Consider the following 23,669-nt stretch of genomic DNA (forward strand, 5'->3'; position numbering starts at 1 on the left):
AGACCCTTTACAAGCTCTGTATCTGTACTATCAATCACAAATCAATCACACCAACCTGCTTGATCTTGCATTAAGAGGAAGTAGTAAGCAAATCGCAGATAGGCAGCATACGCATAAAAAGGGGAGGAAAAAGAAAAACATTACTGCTTGATTGTTTTGTGATAAAGATCATCAGTATCAGTAAAAGGATTCATCTAAATCTGCATCTACAGACAGAAAAAAATCAGCAGAATAATCATTGAGACATAAGAAGCCATTAAACAAATATTTGCGTTATGATTTTAGGATTGGCCAGAGTAAATTTTCTGAACCAAAGGATACTTTTATTTTTTATTATTTTTTTTTCAGTATTCCGATTCATCTTCAACCCATTCTTGCAGTTCAATATAATGCAGATTCTATATATGACATTACGAGCCTGCCGCAAAGATCATGCCCTAAGAAACATCCAAGAGGGCATCTACCACCCGAAAGTAAGAGTTATGTTTTCAAGGTAGCCAATTTTTTTTTTTTACATTACCTGTATAAACTTAGCACACAGAAAGAAAGCTTGCTTTGCATTTTAGTGAGATTTCCAAGTCAATAATTTGTTTTATATGACCAACTGCACATACGAGATTTCAGCACAAGATTTCTATGTTCAATTAAACAGGATATTAGTAGGTTATTTGCAGTAACTGATGCTTCCATGGAGGTATATGGCCAATTTTGGTTATTCAAGCAGGTGTGATCAGAATGAAACAGGAAAAAAAAAAAAAAAAAAAAAGGATAATACAGAAGGAAGATACCATGCAAAAGATCAACACAACATATGAGGACAACTACTATTTTGACTGTAGAACAAGTAGTGTTCATTCTACCACTGACGGCCTGAGCCAACTTCCATCATAGTTAATCAGAGTCTCTTCACCCACTGACAGGAGGTGGAGTGGTCCCCAAGTATTTCAGTGGACAACTTGCCATTAAGTAAATTGCCCACATCCAAATATTCTGGTCAAAAGCAAGTTTGGAAAAGCAAATGCACTTCAATGCCTCCAATACCGTAAACCACTAGAGGGTTTTTACATTTCAAGCCTTCTTGAATGTGACAAGTAAATGGGATTTTGTATTTTACGATTGGTGGGAAAATGTTAATACCACCAATAAATGAACAGTTTAGAAACTAAGGAGCTCTCCCTTTTAGATATAACTAGATATCAACACCTTGAACTATCAGCCTCTCTCTGCCTAAGAAAGGGGAAAAGTGTGACTCAGGCTTGCAGAAGTAAGCTACAAACTAGTATTAGAAAGTTCCACCAACCTGGAGTTAGGGCTTTTAAAGAGTACTTTGAGTAAAACAGTCATCTCTAATTAATTCTAGTGTTCATAAGAGGACCAAAAGCCCTGCCTAGAGCCAGGGGCAACTAAGCCAATAGTTTCTTCATCCAGACCACTGGTCTCTTCTCTGAACAAAGAATGGCAATAATGCTCAAGCAAATGATGATTTATAGAGACATGGATATCTTTCCACAATAGACAAGTCACTTTTACTTGCCACCTCTTAAAGATCTGAATCCAGATCTCTTCAGATCAAAGGACTGTGAATTAACCAAATACTACCTAGCCCCCTTTCCAGATTATAAATCTAAAGTAGGATTTTGATTGTTCCACTGATTTGTCCTCTGTCAATGTCTTAATAGAGAAGGAAACCAATGAAACAAAAACTGGAATTGGATTTTCCATCCTATTTCCCCATCTCTTTACAGACAGCTCGAACAAAGCACTAACTTGCCTTACATCATCTCAAACATTAAGCTAAGTTGCACGTTGAACAATTGTTTAAAGCTTGGAAGCAGCAAAAGAAAAGCATGCTTTAGCCAACTTATAAATCCACATTTTTCTCTTAAATAAAAAAAAAGTGGCAAGGAGCAGTGTGGCATTTACAAAATGGAGTGCACAGGTTATGGAAAGGCCAAAGCTTTGTTAAGTGACTTAAGAGCTCCCACTCACTAGTGAAGGACTTATCCAGAGGTTTCTCTATGACAGAGCATGTGGAGTCTGAACTACTGCTGCTGCTACTGCCTGGAAAACAAAGAAGTAAGACCCACGGAAAACCCAGGAAAGAAGAAACAAGAATATGAAGAAACACGCAGCTAAAAATTAGATCCAAAGGAAAGAAATCCAAAGAAACCCAGAAGAACCCGCAAACTGGTTTGAAAAGGCAAAGTAATACTTCTGTTTGGAAGCATTTGCTTGGATCCCTCTTGGATTCAGTTCTGTAGAGCCACCATTTCACATTCTAAAATGTATGCTATAGAACAACCATATTTCAGCAAAACTCCATCCTGACCATGTCTAGTGTGAAACCCAATACCCCTAGTTATTTTGTTTGTTGTATTGCTCAAAATGGAAAGTGACTCTCATGCCTATTTTCACCTTACTTCTACAGACTCGGAAAATATTATGCACCATTCATTGTTATCAGGCACCTGAATCCAAACAGGGTTTGTCCTATAAAGGGTCATAATACCTGCCTGCAAAGGGGCAGTTACTAAAAAGAAACCTGTTGAACAGTTCACTAAGGTAACTAAATCCCAAAAGAACACTTGACCCACCGCACTATTTATAGTCAACTAGTTTAAAGCACCAACATAAGATGTGGTGGTCAGCTTTTTTGCCACAAGAAACGACCCTAGCACACAAGAAAAGTGCTAGGCTACAGACCTATTAAACAATAGTATATGCAATGAATTTCTAGATTCAATTAATCTTAATTGACAGGAGATTCTCAGCACCATACAATCCTCTGAACTGGCATATGTTGAAGATTTATAATACTTAGCAATGAAGGGCATATTACTTCACTTTGAGCTAAATTCTGAACTCAGATAACCTTCTGGATTTGCATCAGTTAACTTGAAAGCAGAAATTCACCCCCAGAGAGATTTCTATAATTGTACTGAAGACCAATGACAACAATTCTACTTTTTGCCCTTGTGGGCTAACAACCCACTATGAACATCAAGTAGTGTGCATGTAAATGTAATATCTAACCAACTGAAAACGTGAACAAAACAGGAAGGCCACTCGTGGATTTTTAAAAACACACCAGCACTAGCAGCAATTTGATTGAACATGACAAACAGCTGTAACATGAACATTACCCATCAAAAACAATCCCACATAAGCTTGTAAGGACTTGTTTAAACCAAACATCATGTTGTAGATTTAATATAATTATGTTGCAATACTGATAATCAATAATGTGACTGAGGCATCATTAAACATCAACAATGAAACAGATTGTAGAGAAAGCTGCAGAATTTAGGCTCAGGATGGAGTTCTGGGAGTTCACTATGGCAAGATGCACTTTTTACATCTGTGTAAACCTTTAACATAAAAAGGTTCGTTAAAACTGGCATTTGAGCTCGGGGCCCCTCTGAAGAAAACAGAGTGAAGTCAAATGTAAAACAGATTCCCTCCAGCGTTAAGTCTGGAATTCTGTTTAAATGCATTCTACCCTTCAGACAGGAAAGAAGTCTGAGCACTAAAATAGTTTAACCAACAGGATGAATTTAGCTTGTAATATTAGAGCCCAAGCCTATGGTCTCTACTCCCAGCAAAGAGAACTCAATGGGAGTTCCTTCATCTCTTCCAAACACACAGCAGGCTTTTATTAGACAAGGCCACTAAGTTTCCTGGGTTTTTTGAGAAACTGATCTGTCTCCCCATGGCAGATTGTTGGACTCTCCCACCTAGGATTGCCAACCCTCCAGGATTCAAAGATTAATCTTTAATTAAAGATTATGTCATGTGATGAAGCCTTCAGGATACGTCCAAGCAGAATTGGCAACCCTACTCCCTCCCCACAACTCCATATCCCAGAGGCAGTTCTGTTGCGTGTGTTTGCAATTAATCTCAGACGTGCACAGTAACAAACCATACGCAGCCACCCGGCTGTAAACAGGGAACCACCACGTAAGAGAAAGTTACTACAAGCAAAACTATAAAAAGTGGTAGCAGATGCTATATAAAGGTATAGCAGTCTAGCTAGACTGACTGCTTCAAATGGCTTAGTTTCTACAAGAGGCATGATAATTGCAGCGGGCACTACAACTTTACTACAGTCTCAGTTAAATTCATACTTAAGCAAAGTTGCATACCGATTCTTTTATGCAAAGATATTTCTGGATACTTCTTGATGACAAAGGAAAAGAGAATTGGAGCATGCTGACACCTTACCCTTTCGTTTTTTACACTTTTCCCCATCCTCTCCAACCTCCCCATCATCTTCATCTTCATCTTCAGAACCACTTATATCAGAGCCAGATATCTCTTCCCCTAAAACACAAAAATATGTTTCCAAGGCATTCTCTTTCACAGCATATCACACAAGTAATTGTAACAGCAGCATTTTATCTACCTTCAATTTTATTTGAACAGTGTCTTGGCAGTAGGTACTAATGACTGTACAGGCAACGCAGATTTGGGGGAGATCAGGGTTTTTCCATTTGTTTACTTATGTAATAGGTACATGTTTCTTTTTCAGCGTATAAAAACAGATAAATATTAAACCAGCAATCTCAGTAAGGCTGAGAGTCCAGTTCCAAAATATGACGACATACCAACATTCTACCTGTAATTATGTATTTCAGAAAGTTTGCGATTGGAGTCTAATATTACAGTGTTTGTAAAGCATAAGTGCTAAGCATTATTATGCTACGATTCTTCAACAAGGTATTATTTTGCCTCTAAACACTTCAGATTAAATTTTAAATACAGAGAAAAATGACTACTGTGTTCATCAGGAATAAATATTTACACTTTAAGTATTATGCCACACAGATGAATTTTTAAATGTCCAGAGTCTCTCAATTGTTTTCTGAAAAAATGGCTCTCTGCTATAATCACAGTATGCTTTGGTTTTTTAATGCTTCAACTTGAATTTGAAACCAAGGTCTGTCTGAACTCTTGCACTTAATTACACTTTAAAGTTCAGAAAAGTAGCACAGCTGCATCCTTACATCCATGAGTTTTAGTGTCAGTTTCTCAGCTGTACGTTTTAATCAGACTTCCATTTGCAAGGCATTTATTCTGCAGTGCGGGACCCAAAATTAGCAAAGGGACTCAACAGGGTTGAAATAATGAGTTAAGAACAGGAGGTGGGAACACTGATGTACTTTCCATGTCTCTCTCGGATTGAAAAGATTTCCAAGTGGAAATCCGATTGGAAATCTCCTTCTCTGTGCCTTCTCCCTTAACCACAGTTGTTAGGATACTCATGTGGTCGTATAAACCAATGGAATCACAGCTCTGCTCCCTCAGGCTATATGCTGCCAAGGACCCCATCTAGGAAGAGGCTGGTTCTCCTTTGTGGGATGTGCAGGGTTCAGTTGCTCAAGAGCCTGTGGAACCATATGGTTTTATAGTGTTACCCCCTTATTCTTTATAAAGAGACTTAACTGCCACCTCCACAAATTCAGTTTGAGGGTTTTGGAGGCACTTGTTCCCCTCCCACGCACTTTCTTCTGCTAGGAGACGATTTAACCCTTTGTCATTATGCTTTTTAAACCTCCAATTTGCACTTGCCCCCAGCCTATTTGTGATTAACGTAACATGAATGAGACTTTAAAAATTAGTACATTTCAACTATGTCTAGGTCACATCCAAACCTAAACCAAGAAGAAAAGAAATGATGAAATCTGCTCTCTTACGTTAGCTCTAAATACCATCTAGTGGACAAATCCAATACTTAACTGAAGAAAAGCTCTAGCTTTCATTCAGCATAGAATTATATGCATGCCATCTATTTCTATTTATGGGTGATCTTTGGGTTTCTTTTCTTTACTTGAGACAATTATATAACTAAAACTCATATTTAAAAGCATGGGGACTTCAGATGTTATTACAAAACTCCTGAAAAGCATACCATGGTACATCTTTAAAAAGGAGACGTGTCATACAGGAATGGAATAATCTAAAAGGTATAGAGAACATTATTAGAAACAAGGGGAGTTACCTTCCTCCAGCTTTTTTTTAAGTTCTTCAATTTCTTTTTGAAACTGACGGAGCAAGGCATCCTTGGGATCTTCATTAATTCTGGCCTTATTCTTGATGTTTTTGGCACGGTTGGCATATCTTAGTGTGCTGATAGTCTCATCATAATTATAGTCTGCCGGACCAATATTTGCACACTGTTACATACAAAAAAAAAAAAAAAAAGGAGTTACTTGTGTGTATGGGATTTAGCAGCATGTAAAAGCTTGAATGACACAAATACAAATAATTGCAAGACCAGGAAATGTAAAAGCAGACCCAAACCCTGTTCTACAAATCCCTTCCTGTAGTTTTCTGCCTGCAAACTGTACTTTTTTGCTGCCTCCAGAGCATGAACTAATTCTGCCCTGGAATGCACAAGCATAGCTTCCATTTGGCCCTATATGTCTGGGTACTCTTGTGCTGGTCCATAGCCTCCCATGTCCATGAAGTGATAATTTTATATTCAGATAAAGGTGAGGCTAAAAGCTGTACAGAATGAGAGTATGTTAACAGGACTGTTGTATATGAGAGACACAGGAGGTAAGTGTACTGCTTTATGAGGCGCTGATGAGGCCTCAGCTGGAATTCTGGATATAGTTTGGGTGCCACATTTTAAGAAAGATGTGCCAAATTGGAGAAATTCCAGAGAAGAGGTACAGAAAGTGACAAAAGGTTTAGAAAACCTGACCTATGAGTAGGGCCCTACCAAATTCACGGTCATGAAAAATGCATCAGAGACTGTGAAATCTGGTCTCCCTCCATGAAATCTGGTCTTGTGTGTGCTTTTACCCTATACTATAGGGATTCCATGGGGGAGACCAGCAGCGTTCCCTCTAATTTTTCCCACGCATGAGAGGAATGAATTTTGTTATGTGCATGAATATGGAGGCGATGTGTGACATATCACCTCCATATTGGTGCACATAATAAAATTAATGTGGCAGGGGTGGGGCCGAGGGGTTCGGAGTGTGAGGTTCAGGGTGCAGGCTCAGGGCTGGGGCAGGGAATGATGGGCTCAGGGCTGGGGCAGAGGGTCGCGGTACAGGGGGAATAAGGTGAGGGATTTGGGGTGCAGGCTGCCCCAGTGCTACGGTGGGGAGAGAGGACTCCCCCCAGCTCTCTCTCACCACAGCAGCACCTGGGCTTGAGGGGAGACGCACCTCTCCCCACGGCAGCTCTGGGGCTAGGGCAGCAGGATAGGCATTTCTGCCCTGGCCGTGGCAGGTCCAGGGCTGGGCTGAGTCTGGGGCTTCTCTCCACACTGCAACCCTGAGTGCTTGCACAGCATTTAATAGGCTGCTGTGTCGCTTAGTGGGAACTTAGGAGACCAGCATTACTCAAATTGGAGGTCCTTACCCAAAAGGGAGTTGCAGGGGGGTCACAAGGTTATTTTAGGGAAAGGTCACAGTATTGCCATCCTTAATTCTGCACTACCTTCAGAGCTGGGCAGCCAGAGGGCGGCGGCTGTTAGCCGGGCACCCAGTTCTGAAGGCAGCACCCTGCCAGCAGCAGCGCAGAAGTAAGGGTGGCAATGCCATGCTATCCTTACTTCTGCACTGCTGACAGCGGCTCTGCTTTCAGAACTAGGCTCCTAGCCAGCAGCTGCCTCTCTCCAGTTGCCCAGCTCTAAAGTCAGCACCAGTGCCAGCAGCAACGCAAAAGTCAGGGTAGCAGTACTGCAACACCCCCACTCCACACACACACACACTAACCTCACAACCCTCCCCCCTCAACTCCTTTTTGGGTCAGGACACCTACCATTACAACACCCTGTAAATTCAAATTTAAATAGCTGAAATCATGAAATTTATAATTTTTTTAATCCTCTGACTGTGAAATTAATCAAAATGGACCACGAATTAGGTAACGCCCTACCTATGGGGAAAAGTTAAAACTAGGCATGTTTAGTCTTGAGAAAAGAAAACTGGGAAGGGGGAGGAGGGCTGAAAGAAGTCTCAAATATGTGAAGGGCTGTTGTAAAGAGGATGGTGAGCAACCGTTATCTATGTCCACTAAAAGCAGAACAAGAAGTAATGGGCTAAACCTGCAGCAAGGGAGATTTAGATTAGATATTAAGGAAAACTTTCTAATTGTAAGAACAGTAAGCACCAGAGCAGGCTTCCAAGGGAGCTTGTTGAAGCACCATCATTGGAGGATTTTAAGAACAGGTTGCCCAAACACATATCAGGGATGTTCTAGGTTCTTTGTCCTGCCTCAGCATAGGGGTTGGACTAAATGACCTCTCAAGGTCCCTTTCTGCCCTATATTTCTATGCATCAATGAAAGAGCACAGTCCTGAAATAAAAGAGATAAATACCAGCGTCAGACTATTCCCATGATAATTTTACTTCAATTCCACCTTAAAGATATAAACCAGGTTACTGGGACATTGAACTTTGGTGTATCCCATTCTTACCATCATGGTTTTTGAGTTGCCCCCTAGGGAATCCTGAAGAAGTCGAGTCAATTTAGAGTTACGATAGGGCACGTGAGTGCTCTTGCCATCCACCAATGCAGAAATAACATTCCCAAGAGTGGAAAGCGAAAGGTTAATTTTTGTGGCTTCCTTTAGTCGTTGCCCAGTGGCTCCAGTTTTTGTCTGCCTTTCTGACCCCTGGCAGAAGGAATACAAGGGCATTTAGAGGAGGAAAGGACAGGGTCAAACAGGTCTTAATAGAATCTTCAGACTCATGGTAGCACTGAAGAGTGCACAGCAAAATGACATAGCTGGAAAAACAGAACGTACCGTTCTCATATACAAAAATTTATTTTAGAAAAAACGAACTGTAGCTAACACTGCTTAACACCCAAATGGTAAGCTTTTAAATACGATCTCCTGCTTCCCCCAATCAATGGATATAAGAGGGAAAAAAATCATCAAGTAACTTATAAACAATCACCCTTTCACAAGAAAGAATGTAATGGAACCGTCTAGATGCACATAACACACTTGAGTAACCTCAAAAATCTGATTATTATACCCCCTTGTCCTCCCTTGGCCATCCCCTCCATCAGGAAAATTATGCATGTCTAAGGCAGGCCCCAATCCTCCAATTTATTTCACATAGGCTGATCTTGCACTCAGGAAGAACTGCATTGATTTAAGTGGAGTTTCACAGCAGTCTGTCCCCACAGAAACTCTTACTGGATCTGGGCCTTAAGTTGTAAGCTCTTTGAAGGAGGGGCAATGCCTTTTGCCTGTCTTGTTAAGGGTCCAGCATAACAATCAGTAACCATCCACAACCAGCATTTTGTTAGATCTGCATGTTACTACTTACAGCTAGATCTACAAGGTGCAGCTTGCCCATACGAACATGCATGTTTCCATCAACACCCTTCTCGCTGCACTCAATGGTAATAGTGAAGATGGCATGGGAACGAGAACTGTGCTCATTCATATTAGTGGCACCAACAGAACCTTTAGTGAAGAGACCCAAGAACATCAGCATTAACAATGAACTGTATGGTAAAATAGTCCCTACTCTGAAAACAAAGACACCACTAAACAGTTATAATTTACAGAGATTATAATCATACTTAAAACAGTTGAATACACTTGTTGTTTAACTTCTGAAAATGATAATACTTAATAATTAGTGTGGAATAATTATCTCAGCTGTAACACCAACACTCTGCAGGGTTCCTGATGCTGCTAATAAATGTGATTCATCTCCCCTCAGATTGTGTGATGAAGGATTTTTTTTCTGGTGCTTGAAATTGCAGCATTCATCTTCAGTCTGGACATGCAATCATTTGAAAGAGAAGCAGAGGTTTTGCTTCTAGTTGTATCCCTGCATATGCCTTTCAAGGCCCAATCCCAAAAGGCACCAGGCAGCCTCACACCCATTCATTTACTTTGGAAAAAACAACAGACTCAGCAAAGACTGCAAATCTAAGACAGATGATGCTCAGTACCCAATAGAGTCAGACCATTAATCCTTGCTGATTGAGTTGCATTTTAAGAGCAGTAAAAATGTTGCAGTTTCCAATGTAGCGGCAGTAATAGTCATTAACCCTTGCTTGATTTGTATATTAACCTATAATACTTCATTCAGAAAGTGTCCTGGATGTTAAACTGAGCTGTTTTGTTGGGATGCAATCACATCCCAGTTTACAACACTACAGAGCACAACACTGGTCTAATGCTTGTTCACCTTGGCAAAGGTGAGAGAAAGAAAAGGAGAATGAATGGGCAAGTTTAAGACCAACTAGAAGACCCAGTGGTTCCCTCTTTTGCTTTGCTGTATTCTCACCACCTCAGTTGCAGCACTTTCAAGCCCCACTCTCACACCTTCAACTATAGCACCATCAAGACTCCATATTGGAACAAACCTTCCAGCCAAGAAAAACTGCTGTTTAGGGTCTGTCCTACCTCCACTGGCTGCTCCTGAATCACAGGACTTAGCAAGGAGACACCCCTCTCGCTGCTCAGCTGAGTATGCTGTTCCTGAAGATTGCACTCAGGTCTCAAAAGTCAACTGTCTACATGGCAATGCACAGTGCTACACTAAACTGTGCTCTGGACAAGAGTTTAAAACCCTAATAATGAGTACTACTTACGGTTTTTGTGGCCTAGTGTCATGATTCTGTCCATATCATCCGCATTGTTTACAACATAAGCTGAAAGATCTTTGATATAAACTCCCACATCAGGTCTCTCTTTAACCTAAAGAAGGAACAGATTTGCTTGAACACTTCCAGGAGGTGCACAGAGATTATTTTTGGAAGTTGTTCTCTGCAGTATTCACATATACCAGTTAACATAACATAATGCACTAGTGTACTTCTATTTCTAGAAGCATAGTTTCTGTTCTATATAAGCATGACTTATCAGAACCATATATGCCTATGGATCAAGAGTGTTGTAGCCTTCTACTGACCCTTCTGCCAAGGCAAATCAAATGGAGGGAACACCAGTCAGGAGGAAGCCTCAAATCTCCAAAAAGAGATCGTAAAGAGGGGTTCAGAGAGGGAATTAGGCACATAGCACATTCAAAGGAAGAGAAAGCACTCAGTCTAATCAACTGTTTCCTGGCCCCAGGAACCATTGGGAATTTCTGATGTATTTAAAAATAAAAAGCTGGCTTGTCCATCTCTTATTTCTTCTCTCAAGAGAAGTACTTCAAACAGACAAAGGTTTATGGGATTGCTACAATATCTGAAGAGTACACCCCACATGCCACTCCCCTATTCTGTACAGATGCCGACATCTTTGCCCCTAGCCCTGGGAAGAGTTGTTATGAAGTCAGCTAAAGAGCCATGGTTTAGAGCCTGGGGGTCTGCAGAATATGTTGAAGGGGTCCACGAAAGGTTGTCATTACCACAGAACAGTGGTTTTCAAACCATGGCTGCTGAACCCCTTGGGATCCGAAAACTATGTCTAAGATTTCCAAAGGTATCCACACCTCCATTCGAAATTTTTAAGCGGCTGCAAATGAAAAAAGGTTGAAAACCAATGGCCTAGAACCAGAGAGTAAATATACCACCTCACAAACTGTTACGCTTGTAACAGGTTCATAACTCACTGAGCATTTTACAGTCTGTCAGGGAGCTCCCAAAAGTCTTTGGGACAATCATAAGATTGTGAGAAAGCTTGCCATAAAAGTGAAAGAAGTTCCCTGAAGGAATCACAGGAAAAACACCAGTGTAAAAGGACAAAGAAACTTCAGCCACTGAGTTCATTTGACAGCAATACAGGTGGTGAATAGAATATGTTTTTGTATCCTGTTTTGAATATTTTCATCTATTCTTCCCCAAGTTCTCCTGAGGGGAATTAATCTAAAGTCTGAGGGAAATAATGTTACATGATTAGACTAAAAGGTTAAGTGAGAAGGAAATATGACAAAAGGCAAAATATTGATAGTGGCAAAAGGTCACCTTTGGTGCTAAGGAAAACTTTTCTTCCCCTCCAAGGTCTGTCTGTTCTTTTAATACTCAGTTGTTCTTGAAGAGACAATTTGTTCCTTGAAAACGAAAAATGTCAGTGATTCAAAACACTCCATCCTCACCTCTAGTCTCTGTGTCTGGTCTTTTCCGAGCAGGTCCCGCACTTCTTCATTGTAAATTTCCAAGTAAGACACTCGAACCAAAAATCTAAGATTAAAAATGACATTTGTAAACTGAAATATTTGTTAAATGTAACTGTTTTGATCTCAGTGTACGAAGAAAACATGCAGAGTACTAATACAAACTGACAGCTTACTGATTCATAAACAAAGATGTGCTTAAGCACAAGTGGTGAAATCCTGGCCCACAATGAAATTAATGGCAAAACTCCCATTGACTTTAATGGGGTCAGGATTTTACCCAAGATCTTTGAAAGTTTGTTCTTCAATCTATTGCTTGTCTCAGGGACAGGAATGAGGCGAAGTAAGAAAATTAGTTCACCTTGTGTCCCCCTCTGCCTTTGCAATGTGACCAAATATATGGGCAAATGAATTGGGGATGATTCCTCTAAGTTCAGGAACAGCTCGTACACCTTCCATGGTAAAAGTTTTGCCTGTGCCAGTCTGTCCATATGCAAAGATGGTGCCTGCAGTACAAGAAAAATATGTATAATGAATTGTAATACCAAAAATAGCAGTTTTTAATCATTACCTATGCACTACCAAAACCACCAGCAACAATGAGTTAGAATGGACCAGCTTTTCCAATACACAGTATACAGGCCTAGAGGAAATGTAAGTGTTGTACAGTCTTTGCAAACAGGGCTGAACCACCACAAATGACTAATGTGTTATTTCAGTCAAGCACAATTGCTCTAGGAATATGTTTCACACAAACCAATGGAGCTAGGCCAATCAATAATGCATTCTATTAACAGGGAGAACAAATATGCAAGTGTAGAATGAATGACTCTGTTCAGGCCCATTTACTCATTTCCTTTAAATTTAAAAAGAAGAATATTTCAATCTTTGTCTTGTACAAAGGCAAAGAAGAGTAATTAACTAGACAAGCATAGCTCATGTTCCAGAATATGTACAAACCTGTTAAGACAAGCATAAGGCAGAAACATAAGTTTCTTTTTAAAAGGGTAACTGGCTGTGGAGTGGTGTGAGTTTGCCTCAAGGCCACTCCCCATGGGTGGGCATCAGCATTCACTCAACCACAGTTGTAGCAGCCTCAAATTGATTCAGCATAGGCCACATATGGGCATAGCACAAACCAAGATACAGATTTTCAAACTCAATTTGGATTACATCACCAATTTTGAGGCATGGAACTTCCTCCTTCAGTTGTATCAGAAAGACTTACCAGAATTATGAACCCAAGTACTGCAAAAATAAGTTTGGCTCCTAAGTCAGGTTTATGCTTTGTTTCTGCTACAAATAACTCTTGGCCAAAAACAGATAATTAATTCTGTTTGAATATCTGGATACACTTTACACACAGCCTTAACAAAGCTTTTGCCTTAGCATTCAATCTTCAGGGAACCTCCTATTACATCTACAATAACCCCAATACAAATAAAGTATTTCACCTAGATCTTTGAAGTCTTTGCAACTTACTATTATTTATAACATTTTTCTTCCAGTATACATATATGCCAGGTTGTTAATACAGAGTTGCTGACACATGCAGGGCAACTGATATTTTACAAGAAGAAAAGCACTCAAGAATCCGAGTATGCTAAAAAGATAAATAAAATGCAAATCCTTTACAAATAGAAAAAAAGTAGTTGAGAAGTTTGTCCCACTAACCTTGATAATACCTGATGCTCACAAAGTAACTGATAATTAAGTGTTACCAATTATAAAAGCACAACCACTAGCAACAGGGAACTCAGAATTGTGAATACCCTTATTGGACATTCTATTTTAAGTAAAACGACGTTACAGTTAACTATATGAATAATATGGCGCTAGCACCAGTAGTCTTTCTTCAGATAAACTCCTACTAAAATCAGCTGGAACTTTGACTGCATAAGAGATCCTTAATTTTTAGGACAATAAGGGACTTACCATTATATCCTTCCAGAACAGAGTCAATAATTGGTCTCGCAGTTAAGTTATAGACATCAAGTTGTTTACTCTCTGGTCCAAAAACTGTATCAAATGTAAATGTCTTTGGAGGTTCATTGGAAGAGTCTGTTTTATGTACAGTAATGGTTCCCCTCATTTCATCAACATTAACTGCCATCTTGTAACACATTACTTTCTCTCTTTCATTGAAAGGTCGGCATCGGACGACAACCTTGACATTATCACAGCTCTCAGGCTTGTCCGGCTTCTCAGATTTGTTGACCTACATACATGAAAAACAAAATAAAACATCTTCATCTGTTACTATGTAAGACTTACAGATGTGCTTGTGTACACACTGAATAATTCCACTGCATATATTTAAGTACATGCAAGTCTTTGCAGGATCAGGGGCCTAAGTGTTCAGAACAGGACTGATTTACAACTGGGGCTAAGAAATTAAAGTGCAATAAAGAACTAATTTGATTAAATTAACCTTTTTCTGTTCACAAATTATACACAGGTTGTGAAATTCAAATTTATTCGTCATTCAAGATTTGTGACTTTCAACAAGTGATTCTTTGTTTGCGCACTTTGTCGAAAATATTTGTTCACTGGAAAACGTGCACTGTACTGCTTAGTTACATTGACGTTTTTATTCCAACTGAAAGAAGTAAGTAAGTAATGAACACAAACTGAAGATTTTACAATCAATTATACTGTTAAACATTTGATTTTGAACAGTCAAGGTAAAATTCACATTTTGCAACTACGTACACTAACACCACATGTAAGCTTGAACATTCCTAGAATTCAAATACAGAAGGGTCATGAACACAATAAAACAGAAATTTCTTTGCAAATATTCACTTCAAAAAAGTCCATATACACATTTCATTCAGCTCTATGTCAAGTGCAACTTGGGGGGACCCTATTTGTGGTGCTGTGTCTTTTATATACTCCTAAAATACATGCAAGTTTTCTATTCTGTCATCTAGAATTTCAAAATATGAATTGTAAGCCAACAGTTACACACTTCGAGACTGAACACTGCTGATGAAAGATATCTATCACTCATCTTAACACTTACAGTTGCCCAGTCAGTACTAAAAATCCTATCACTGGATGCTACAAAGGTTGCTAACTACCAGCCTGCATCTAACTTTTGCTAAGCAAGCTAATCAGGATGTTAGCATTTGGAGAGTGGGGTTGGTTTGTTTGTTTTTTTGCTACCAGTCAGCAGCTAATATTCTGGATTGCTGTCAACCTTTAGGCCAAAGCACAATTGGGCAGCATTTGTTCCGCTAGTAGATGAGCTCCTCCAGTTCCCAGACAAGAGAAGTACATATACTCACCCGGCTGAATGGGTGATCGATTATTGTTCCATCACAGAACCAGCACTCCAAACCTAGGGGCCCCAGAAGTAAGAGACACTCCCTGATATGGTCTACAAAGCAAGTGGGTCATAACAGGCAAAAGTTCCTCCATCTCCAAAGACCTCACCTGCGTCACTCCACAAGAACCTGTCCCTTCTCCCATTACTCTTTAGGAAGCCATTAGGAGAACCCAGTTGTAGAACTGGCTAAAGCTGAACCCAGTAAGACTGAGGAAAAGGAAATAGCTTTAGAATAACTTTCTTCTTGTATAACACTCCCCACACAGTGAAAGGGCATCTGCCCATAGATTGTTAAATTGGTTACCATTATATTCCACTGGAACAATGAAATCACTAACCAGTAAGGGATGGGTGAGAGATACAGCTTTCCCAGCAGTTGAATATTATGTGCTTTGAAATTCCTTGAACTCTCTAGCTCCTTAACATTAAAAACAAACAAACAAACAAACAAACAAAAAAAACCTCTGTGACTAGTTGAGATTCACCATATGAAGAAAAATAAGTTGTGGGGCATGCATCAGACAGTACATGGGGCACCAATCATTCTGGCAGCATAGATTACCAAAAGCACCTGTCAATGAGTATTGGAAAGGCAGGTATTTTGGACCTAGGAAGCATATTACCTTAAAAAAAAATAGCCTTATCACATAATAAGTGTGCACAATACTCAGGATGACTTAGTGAATAAGTAGAGACCACAAGAGGCACAGCAGCATGTTATTATCTATAATAAACTGAAATATGCATGTTCTGCAACCCAGTAATAGGAATATAGTATTTGCCGTACTACATACAAACCATTCACTCAAGAAGCCTACTATCTAGCACTACCCAATGCTTCAGAAGAAGGTGTGAAAAATCTCTACACTTTCATTGTACAATAATCTATTTGAGGTGTGGAAGCCATTCTCTTTCTGAACCCTGCAATGACCAGTTTATGCATTGACCTGTGAGATTTGTTTGCATACAGAATTATTGGTAAAAACCATGAAATATACTGAACAGCAGTTGGCGTGGAGAAAACAGGGTATTATTCTAAGAAATAGTAGGCTATTGCCCAGATCTTCCACCATCCATCAGGCTTATCCATTATAAAAGAGCATCATCTTGCCTGTTTATAAATGCACATGATTTAAGCTTCCCTGTGTCAAATTGCAATCAACTTTGTCTAGCACTTCTCTGCCCTCCCTTCTCTCAGATCCCAGTACTCAGCAACACCCCAGACCAGCACTCCTATACCTGACTAGCACCTGCCCACACTGTGAACTCTAGGTCCAGTACCCCAAACCTAAGGGCTCCAGAGCCTTCCTGCACTGTAAGCCTAGGGCATCCTACACGTGCTACCCAGAGACAAGCACTTTACCAGGGCCCCTCTGCATCCTTCACCTCTGAGTGGGCACCACTCTTAGCCCACGCCCTCCTGTACCCTGCACTCCATCTCTCAGTGCCAGGCTCATGATCTCAGACCCACTCCTGTACTCCATGTGCCAATGATAAGTCCCTGACTCAGACCCACCTCCCCAAACCAAGGACTCCTGTACACCACACTCCACCCCCCATGCCAAGCCCCTCCCCTCAGACCCCCCTTCCAGGCCCAAAGACCCCCTGCACCCCACATTCCATCCCCCATGCCAAGCCCCTCCCCTCAGGCCCCCCCTCCCTGGGGCAAGGACCCCTGCACCCCACACTCCATCCCCCATGCCAAGCCCCTCCCCTCAGGCCCCCCCTCCCAGGCCCAAGGACCCCTGCACCCCACATTCCACCCCATGCCAAGCCCCTCCCCTCAGACCCCCCCTCCCTGGGGCAAGGACCCCTGCAGCCCACATTCCACCCCCCCATGCCAAGCCCCTCCCCTCCCTGGGGCAAGGACCCCTGCAGCCCACATTCCACCCCCCCATGCCAAGCCCCTCCCCTCCCTGGGGCAAGGACCCCTGCAGCCCACATTCCACCCCCCCATGCCAAGCCCCTCCCCTCAGACCCCCCCCTTCCCAGCCCAAAGACCCCCTGCACCCCGCACCCCACCCACCCTTAGCCGGCCCAGGCTCCCCGCTGCTCCCAGGCCCAGCGCCACCCTAGCAACGGGCACAAAGCTCCGTAGCGGTAGGGAAGGCGGGACCGCGGGCCGGCTCTGGATCCTCACCGGCATCCTGAGCGAGTCCGTGGGGCGGCTCCGGTCCGCACCCAGCTTCTCCGCCCGAGGGGGAAGGGCGGGCCCAGTGTAACCCCGAACCCGATACAATGTAACAATAACACGGGCGCTAGAGCCGCGGCGCCTGCTCCACCTGGCCCCACCCCACGCGCGAGTGACTGGGCCCTCAACTAACCCCTGCGCCATGCAGAGGCCGCTCAACCAATGGGCTTGGGGATGGGGAGGGGCACATCTATTCCCCGCGCAGCCATTGGTGCAGGGCTCCAGCCAATGAGGGGTGAGGCAGGGGCCGGGCGAAGCGGCTTCACTGCAGCGGCCGCGCCCGGTGCTCCGCGGGGTTTGGCTCTGGTGAGGTTGCGGGCTGAGCGGGGGCCACGCGCAGCCCAGAGCGGAAGCTGGTCCCAAAACAAGAATTAATGCTAATTAACTAATCATTAGCACTGATCTAGGGCTTCTCATCCAGAGAGCTCCACGTGCTCTGGCCAGTTTAGGAGTTGATCCTGCAGTCTGATCAGCTCGGCTGTTCACCCTACACCCACACAGACTCCAGCAAAGGGACAGAATCTGGCATTATCTGGCCATCTGAGGATTCACTGGTCTATACTGCTAATATCTACCTCAGTCTCCTGACCCAGAGACAGGCCTGGTTGGAGCACTGCTAGATTCTGGCTATTCTGACCTGACAGGTGGCCTCTTTGCCCGACTTTTGCCAGATGGCCTAGGTCAGAGCAAGATCCCAAGTTGCTCTAACCAAGGTGGTGGCATGACAATAACCAATTCTCTGATGGCCTCCTGTCTGCTGCAAGGTGCAGCAGAGAACCTGGCCCAGTGACTGTAGATGTTAGTGTTCACCATAGTCAGGCTATTAGTTTAGTTGGTAGAAGGCTCTGTTGTAATGATGGTGACATGATGACATGTACCGATGGGAAGCAGTTATTACACAACACAGTGAAAGGGTCTGGTCCTGCAAAGTGCTGATGCCTTCACGTTTGCACAGCACAAAATCAAGCCTGGTCTCCTTCCTCACAGAAATACTCTCATTGACTTTAGTGGGGCTTACTCACATGAGTAAGGTGAAAAAACATTGAGACCAATTTTCTCTTAAGGGGGCCATTGTGAAAAATGAGAACACGGTATTTTTATACTGAGGACCAAATCGCGGTTCTAGCATGTACATCCTGAGCACTGGGGGCTGGGAAGAAATTATTCCCTCATAAGCTGCATAGTAACTGTAAAACAGCAAAACCCTGCTTTGGTTTTACCCCATAGCTCCTAATTCCACATGAAATATATCTGATTCTTCTCGTCTCCTCCCATCCTTCCCCCAAAATCCATGGGGAGTTTTTCCCACATTCCCTGCAAAGCAAATCTGTGTAAGGTCTGGGAGTCCTGTACCATCTGCAGAGTACTAGTAGAACTGCACTAGGTACAACTACAGGGACCACCATTTACAGTTACAATGGGCAGCCATGGAGAGGGGAAGAAGTATAGATGGGGAAACTCGGCTTCTGATTGCACAGATCTACAAAAAACATCAGTATCAGAAGAAAGAAGGTGAGGTCTGTAACATTTAGCAACTGTGCACATTTCCCTTCTGGTTATAAGAGAAAGTGGAAATATGGCAGGAGTCAAGACTAAGTTTTTATAAGAGGATGGGTTAGACACCTAATATAGTATTATACAACTAGCAATTATCATGTGGCATATGCATGGGAACTTACACATAATTACAGGTGTGTGTATCATTTCCTCAGACCTATAGGCAGTGTCAAAAGTGAGTCAAAAAGTGAGAACAAGTAAGTAAAACATAATCTCTTCACAGCTATTTTTCATTATGTCCATAGCACCACAATGGTATATAGCACTTTACAGTGTGCAAACAATCCTAATGGAGACATTTAGCCCTCCCCTCCAAGAGTCTTATAACTTAAAGGCAAGAAGAGGTTCAAATACAGTACACAGACGGAATGGTGTGTGAATGTCTCCACAGATCAGCTGGGGCTTTGAAAGGGCATGGCATATGTTAGCTGGGGGTCTACTCCATATGAAAGTGCTGAATGAAAGAATCCAAAATTAGGCATGGAGGAAAAAGACGAGGGAAGCGGTCGGGGAGAAGCTTGGGTGGAACAAAAGGAGCAGGAGGGAGTGTAGGAGGAGAGAAAGTCAATAGCAGTTATATAGAGCTACAAGAGTGAAGAAGAGATGCTTGGATTGTCTTATGAGAAACCAAGGCAAAGATCCAATTCCTATCATCCTTGAGTAGCGGGTAAGGAAACTGCATTTTGGCTGGAGCTATAGGAGAAATTGCACAGCAGTACACCAGAGAAGGACTCTGAAGGAAGTTGTTGTAGTCAAGGCAGTATTCAATGCAAGGAAAGGAAAGAGGAAGGAACAGATTCTGGAGATACTCTAAAGGAAGAAAAGGTAGGAATTGTAGCCCAGTCTTGCATTTCTTCCTCTGCCAAAACTTCAACTAGCTTCAATTGAAGCAAGGTCTGGCCCTATGGTAGCTAATGGACAGATTCAGCCACCTTTACTCATAGTGAGTGGAACTTTGAAATCAACTGGTCTACTTGTGGAATGAGGTACTATCCAATTCAAGTAAAAGTGACACAATTTGGCCCTGAATGTGTGGGAATTAATTTAAAATATTTATTATGATATAGGTCTTAGCTTTTCTTTCTTTTTTGCTGAACATATTTTCCATTCGTATAACACAACATTTTAGTCACTACCACAATAGTTTTCAATGGGGGTCTGAAGACTATGTCTAAGGGGTCCATGAAAGGTTGTTGTTACCATAGAACATGATTTTCAACGTGTGGTCCACGGACCCCTGGGGGTATGCAGACTAAGATTTCTAAAGAGGTCTACACCTCCATTAGAAATTTGTAAGGATCCGCAAATGAAAAAAGGTTGAAAACCATTGGTCTACACCATGAGTTTACTGGAATTTATTTCGGGGTGGGATTTTTAATATATGGCCATCAAAGGCTTTGGCTGCATGTACATTGAGAATGACTCCTAGACTTTAAGGTCAGAAGGGACCATCATGATCATCTAGATTGACCTCCTACACATTGCAGGCCACAGAACTTCACCCACCCACTCCTGAAATAGACCCTCAAACTCTGGCTGAATTACTGAAGTCCTCAAATCATGGTTTAAAGACAAGTTACAGAGAATTCACCATTTACACTAGTTCAAACCTGCCAATGACCTGTGCCCCATGCTGCAGGGGAAGGCAAAAAAAACCTCATGGTCTTTGCCAATCTGACCTGGGGGAAATTTCCTTCCTGACCCCAAATATGGCTATCTATTATATCCTGAGCATGTGGGCAAAACCCTCCAGGCAGATACCTGGGAAAGAATTATCTGTAGTAACTCACAGCCCTCCCCATCTAATGTTCCATCTCCAGCTCTTGGAGATTTTTGCTTCTGGCAGTCACCAATGAGTCACATGCCATTGTAGGCAGTTCCATCATACCATCCTCTCCATAAACTTATCAAGCTCAATCTTGGAAGCCAGTTAGTTTTTTGCCCCCATGTTCCCCTTGGAAGACTGTTGGTTAGAAACATTTGCCTAATTTCAAATCTAACCCCCCCCCCAATACCTAGCTCTTCACCTCCTTTGAACTCATCTGCACCCTCATAATCCTTCCCCCTTCTTAAAAGCCTGGGAGAACAGGCAAGCCTTGCAGTGCATTCAGAAGGGCATTTAAATTGATACTATTGTACTTTCATAATAAAATGTAATTGAAAAATCTTGCTTAATGAAGTTCTTTGTACAACATCTCAGATGAACTTAGTGTGGGACAATTTTTGCCCAATTCCTATTAAATCCATGAATTATTTGGCCCCACCAGTCAAATCCTGGCCTTTTGAAGTTAATATCAAGACTTCCATTGGCGTCAGTTGAAGCAGGTTTTGGCTCTGATTTTATTAATTCTGTGTGTGTTTGAGAATCTATCTTGAGGTAGCGGCTGAGGCCAAATGTTCCAGGCCGAGTGTCTATGATTATAATGGTATCAAAGAAGTGTTTCAATTTTTAAGGTGTTGCAGCCCAGTGATACTTGAGCTGTGATATTCTACAACTGCACGACACTCTTTATGGGGCCTGATCCAAAGGCCACTGAAGTAAAAAGAAAGCTTCCCTTTGGGTTGGTCTGCACTTGTGGCAGTTGTAGAGTATGGACATTGCATGTCCAGTTAGCATGGGTATAAATATCAGTGTAGATATTGTGAGGCAGTCCTTAGGTGAGTAGACATGCCAGAACCCATGGGTATGTACCCTACATGGCTCTCTAAACGCCCAGCCAATGTATCCCACATCTATACTGCGACCTTTAGCAGTGTAGTGTCCCGCTGTCCCTCCACTGCCAAAGCCTTTCCTCGCTGCAGTGAAAGACTCTGGCAGCAGAGAAAGGCTTTTGCAGGAGAAAGGCACCAGGGAAAGGCACCGGCAGCTTCCCACTGCCGGAGCCTTTCCTGGCTGCTTCTTCTCTACTGGAGTCTTTCCCTGCAGCTTGTAGCTACACATCACAGTGTAATTAATTCATCTTAATTAATTAGCCTCTTACCTTTTCATGTTCTCTGTATATATATCTCTTTATTATATGTTCCATTCTATCTGTAGGGGATCTCTCTTATCCCGGATGGCTCAGGTTTCGTTGTCCCACCACAAAGAGACAGGCAACGACCAGCAAGGATCCAACTATCAAGTTCTTTATTGTAGCATGCCATACAACAGAGAACTGCCCATCTCACTCCATACAGAACCAGCCCCCCTTTACAAATTCAGACTGCTTTTTATTAGCTACTCCGTCGCATCATCACTTACGTCGTGTCATCACTGTACCTTCCCAGTTATACTTTCCCAGCATATGTTCCCAGCATACAAGAGAGGAACAAAGAATAACTGTTATGTCCTAATAACTTCATGGTTAGTACAAAAAAAAATACGTTACTTCAAAAAGTGTGTGCAAGCATTTTTCCCAGCCTCTACAAGCATTCTCTTATCTAACAAGGTCACACAGCTGGCCTGTCTACCCCAGCCAGTAAATTTTTCAGTAGGCCTTGATCTGTTGCTAAGCTGAACTGGGTTGCTAAGCAGAACTAGGCCAAAACCACACTCATCATATGAATCCAATGAAGTGGGCTGTAGCCCACAAAAGTTTATGCTCAAATAAATTTGTTAGTCTCTAAGGTGCCACAAGTACTCCTGTTCTTATCACAGAGAGTGTGGATACAACCAGCCTTTCACTGTGGTGTGTACCCTAGACGGTGCCACAAGTGCAGACAAGGCCTTTGACTTCAGCGGGAATCAGATCAAGCCCCTGTGTAGACTCCTCTTCCATGTAAGTGCCTTAAAGTGTCATGTGATGCTATGATCAGCTGTGATCACAATATGGTGGCTGCCCTAGGAAAAACAATGACAATTTGAAACAGGTAGAAGGAGGCAGAAAGAAATACATACATATGGGTGGCAGGGAACCAACAGAGGCAGAGTGCTCATGCTAGATCTGTCACGCAGCCCTGGACAATAGGGTTCTATCACAACCTTTACTCATCTCTTTTGGTGGCTTTATATTGAAGTGGATTGTCTTAGTGATTGGAGCAGGACCCTGGTTGCTACACTGGCTAACTCAGGTTGTGAACAGCTACAACATGAGTTTGTCTTCCTCTTTGGATATTTATGGTATAACCAAGTTAAGGAATTACATAGCCTAAATATCCACCAAGTTTAAAACAAAACACCTGCCAACATATAACTCGTATTTTATCAAGAAAGACATCTGCACCTGAATACAATTCTGAAATGCAGATAGAGGCCAGAGTCTGCTATGCTAGTGGATGAGATTGAGAACCAGAAACTATTAACAAAAGTGGAAGTGAGGAGTCTGTTTTTATTTTCCAGACTGAGTAAAACACAAAGACCATAAACAGTGAGAATAAAATGCCATGTTTAAATGTTACCAGTTTAATAGAACAGAAGGTATGGTCACTAACAGAATAACAGTTATTAAATCTGTAACACAGAACACTAAATACAGACACTCACTTAGGTCCCCAATCTGGCAAACACTTTCACACGTGCTTCATTTTTATTATCCCTCCCTGAGTATCAGTGGCACTACTCAGATCG

At 42.1% G+C, this 23,669-nt stretch overlaps 1 protein-coding gene across 4 annotated transcripts in view; it reads right to left on the bottom strand.

Annotated features, from left to right (window-relative positions):
• KIF3A (kinesin family member 3A) overlaps nucleotides 1–17,677 on the bottom strand; it is a 30,198-nt gene extending 12,521 nt beyond the window's left edge. Inside the window, exons 1-12 of one of the 4 annotated variants that reach the window (XM_030572464.1) lie at nucleotides 17,516–17,677; nucleotides 15,714–15,793; nucleotides 13,980–14,262; nucleotides 12,406–12,550; nucleotides 12,027–12,111; nucleotides 10,579–10,684; nucleotides 9,297–9,436; nucleotides 8,435–8,632; nucleotides 5,999–6,173; nucleotides 4,222–4,320; nucleotides 1,990–2,061; nucleotides 56–64 (exon numbers count right to left, since the gene is read on the bottom strand). In XM_030572464.1, coding sequence (XP_030428324.1) covers nucleotides 56–64; nucleotides 1,990–2,061; nucleotides 4,222–4,320; nucleotides 5,999–6,173; nucleotides 8,435–8,632; nucleotides 9,297–9,436; nucleotides 10,579–10,684; nucleotides 12,027–12,111; nucleotides 12,406–12,550; nucleotides 13,980–14,169 — 1,219 coding nt within the window. In that variant the 5' untranslated portion in view covers nucleotides 14,170–14,262; nucleotides 15,714–15,793; nucleotides 17,516–17,677. The remainder of the gene's footprint in view (nucleotides 1–55; nucleotides 65–1,989; nucleotides 2,062–4,221; nucleotides 4,321–5,998; nucleotides 6,174–8,434; nucleotides 8,633–9,296; nucleotides 9,437–10,578; nucleotides 10,685–12,026; nucleotides 12,112–12,405; nucleotides 12,551–13,979; nucleotides 14,263–15,713; nucleotides 15,794–17,515) is intronic. The other 3 variants (XM_030572461.1, XM_030572462.1, XM_030572463.1) reach the window with 3 other exon arrangements.
• Between the last annotated feature and the right edge of the window lie 5,992 nt (nucleotides 17,678–23,669).

The sequence above is a fragment of the Gopherus evgoodei genome, chromosome 8, assembly GCF_007399415.2.
Source record: "Gopherus evgoodei ecotype Sinaloan lineage chromosome 8, rGopEvg1_v1.p, whole genome shotgun sequence".
Lineage (NCBI taxonomy): Eukaryota > Metazoa > Chordata > Testudines > Testudinidae > Gopherus > Gopherus evgoodei.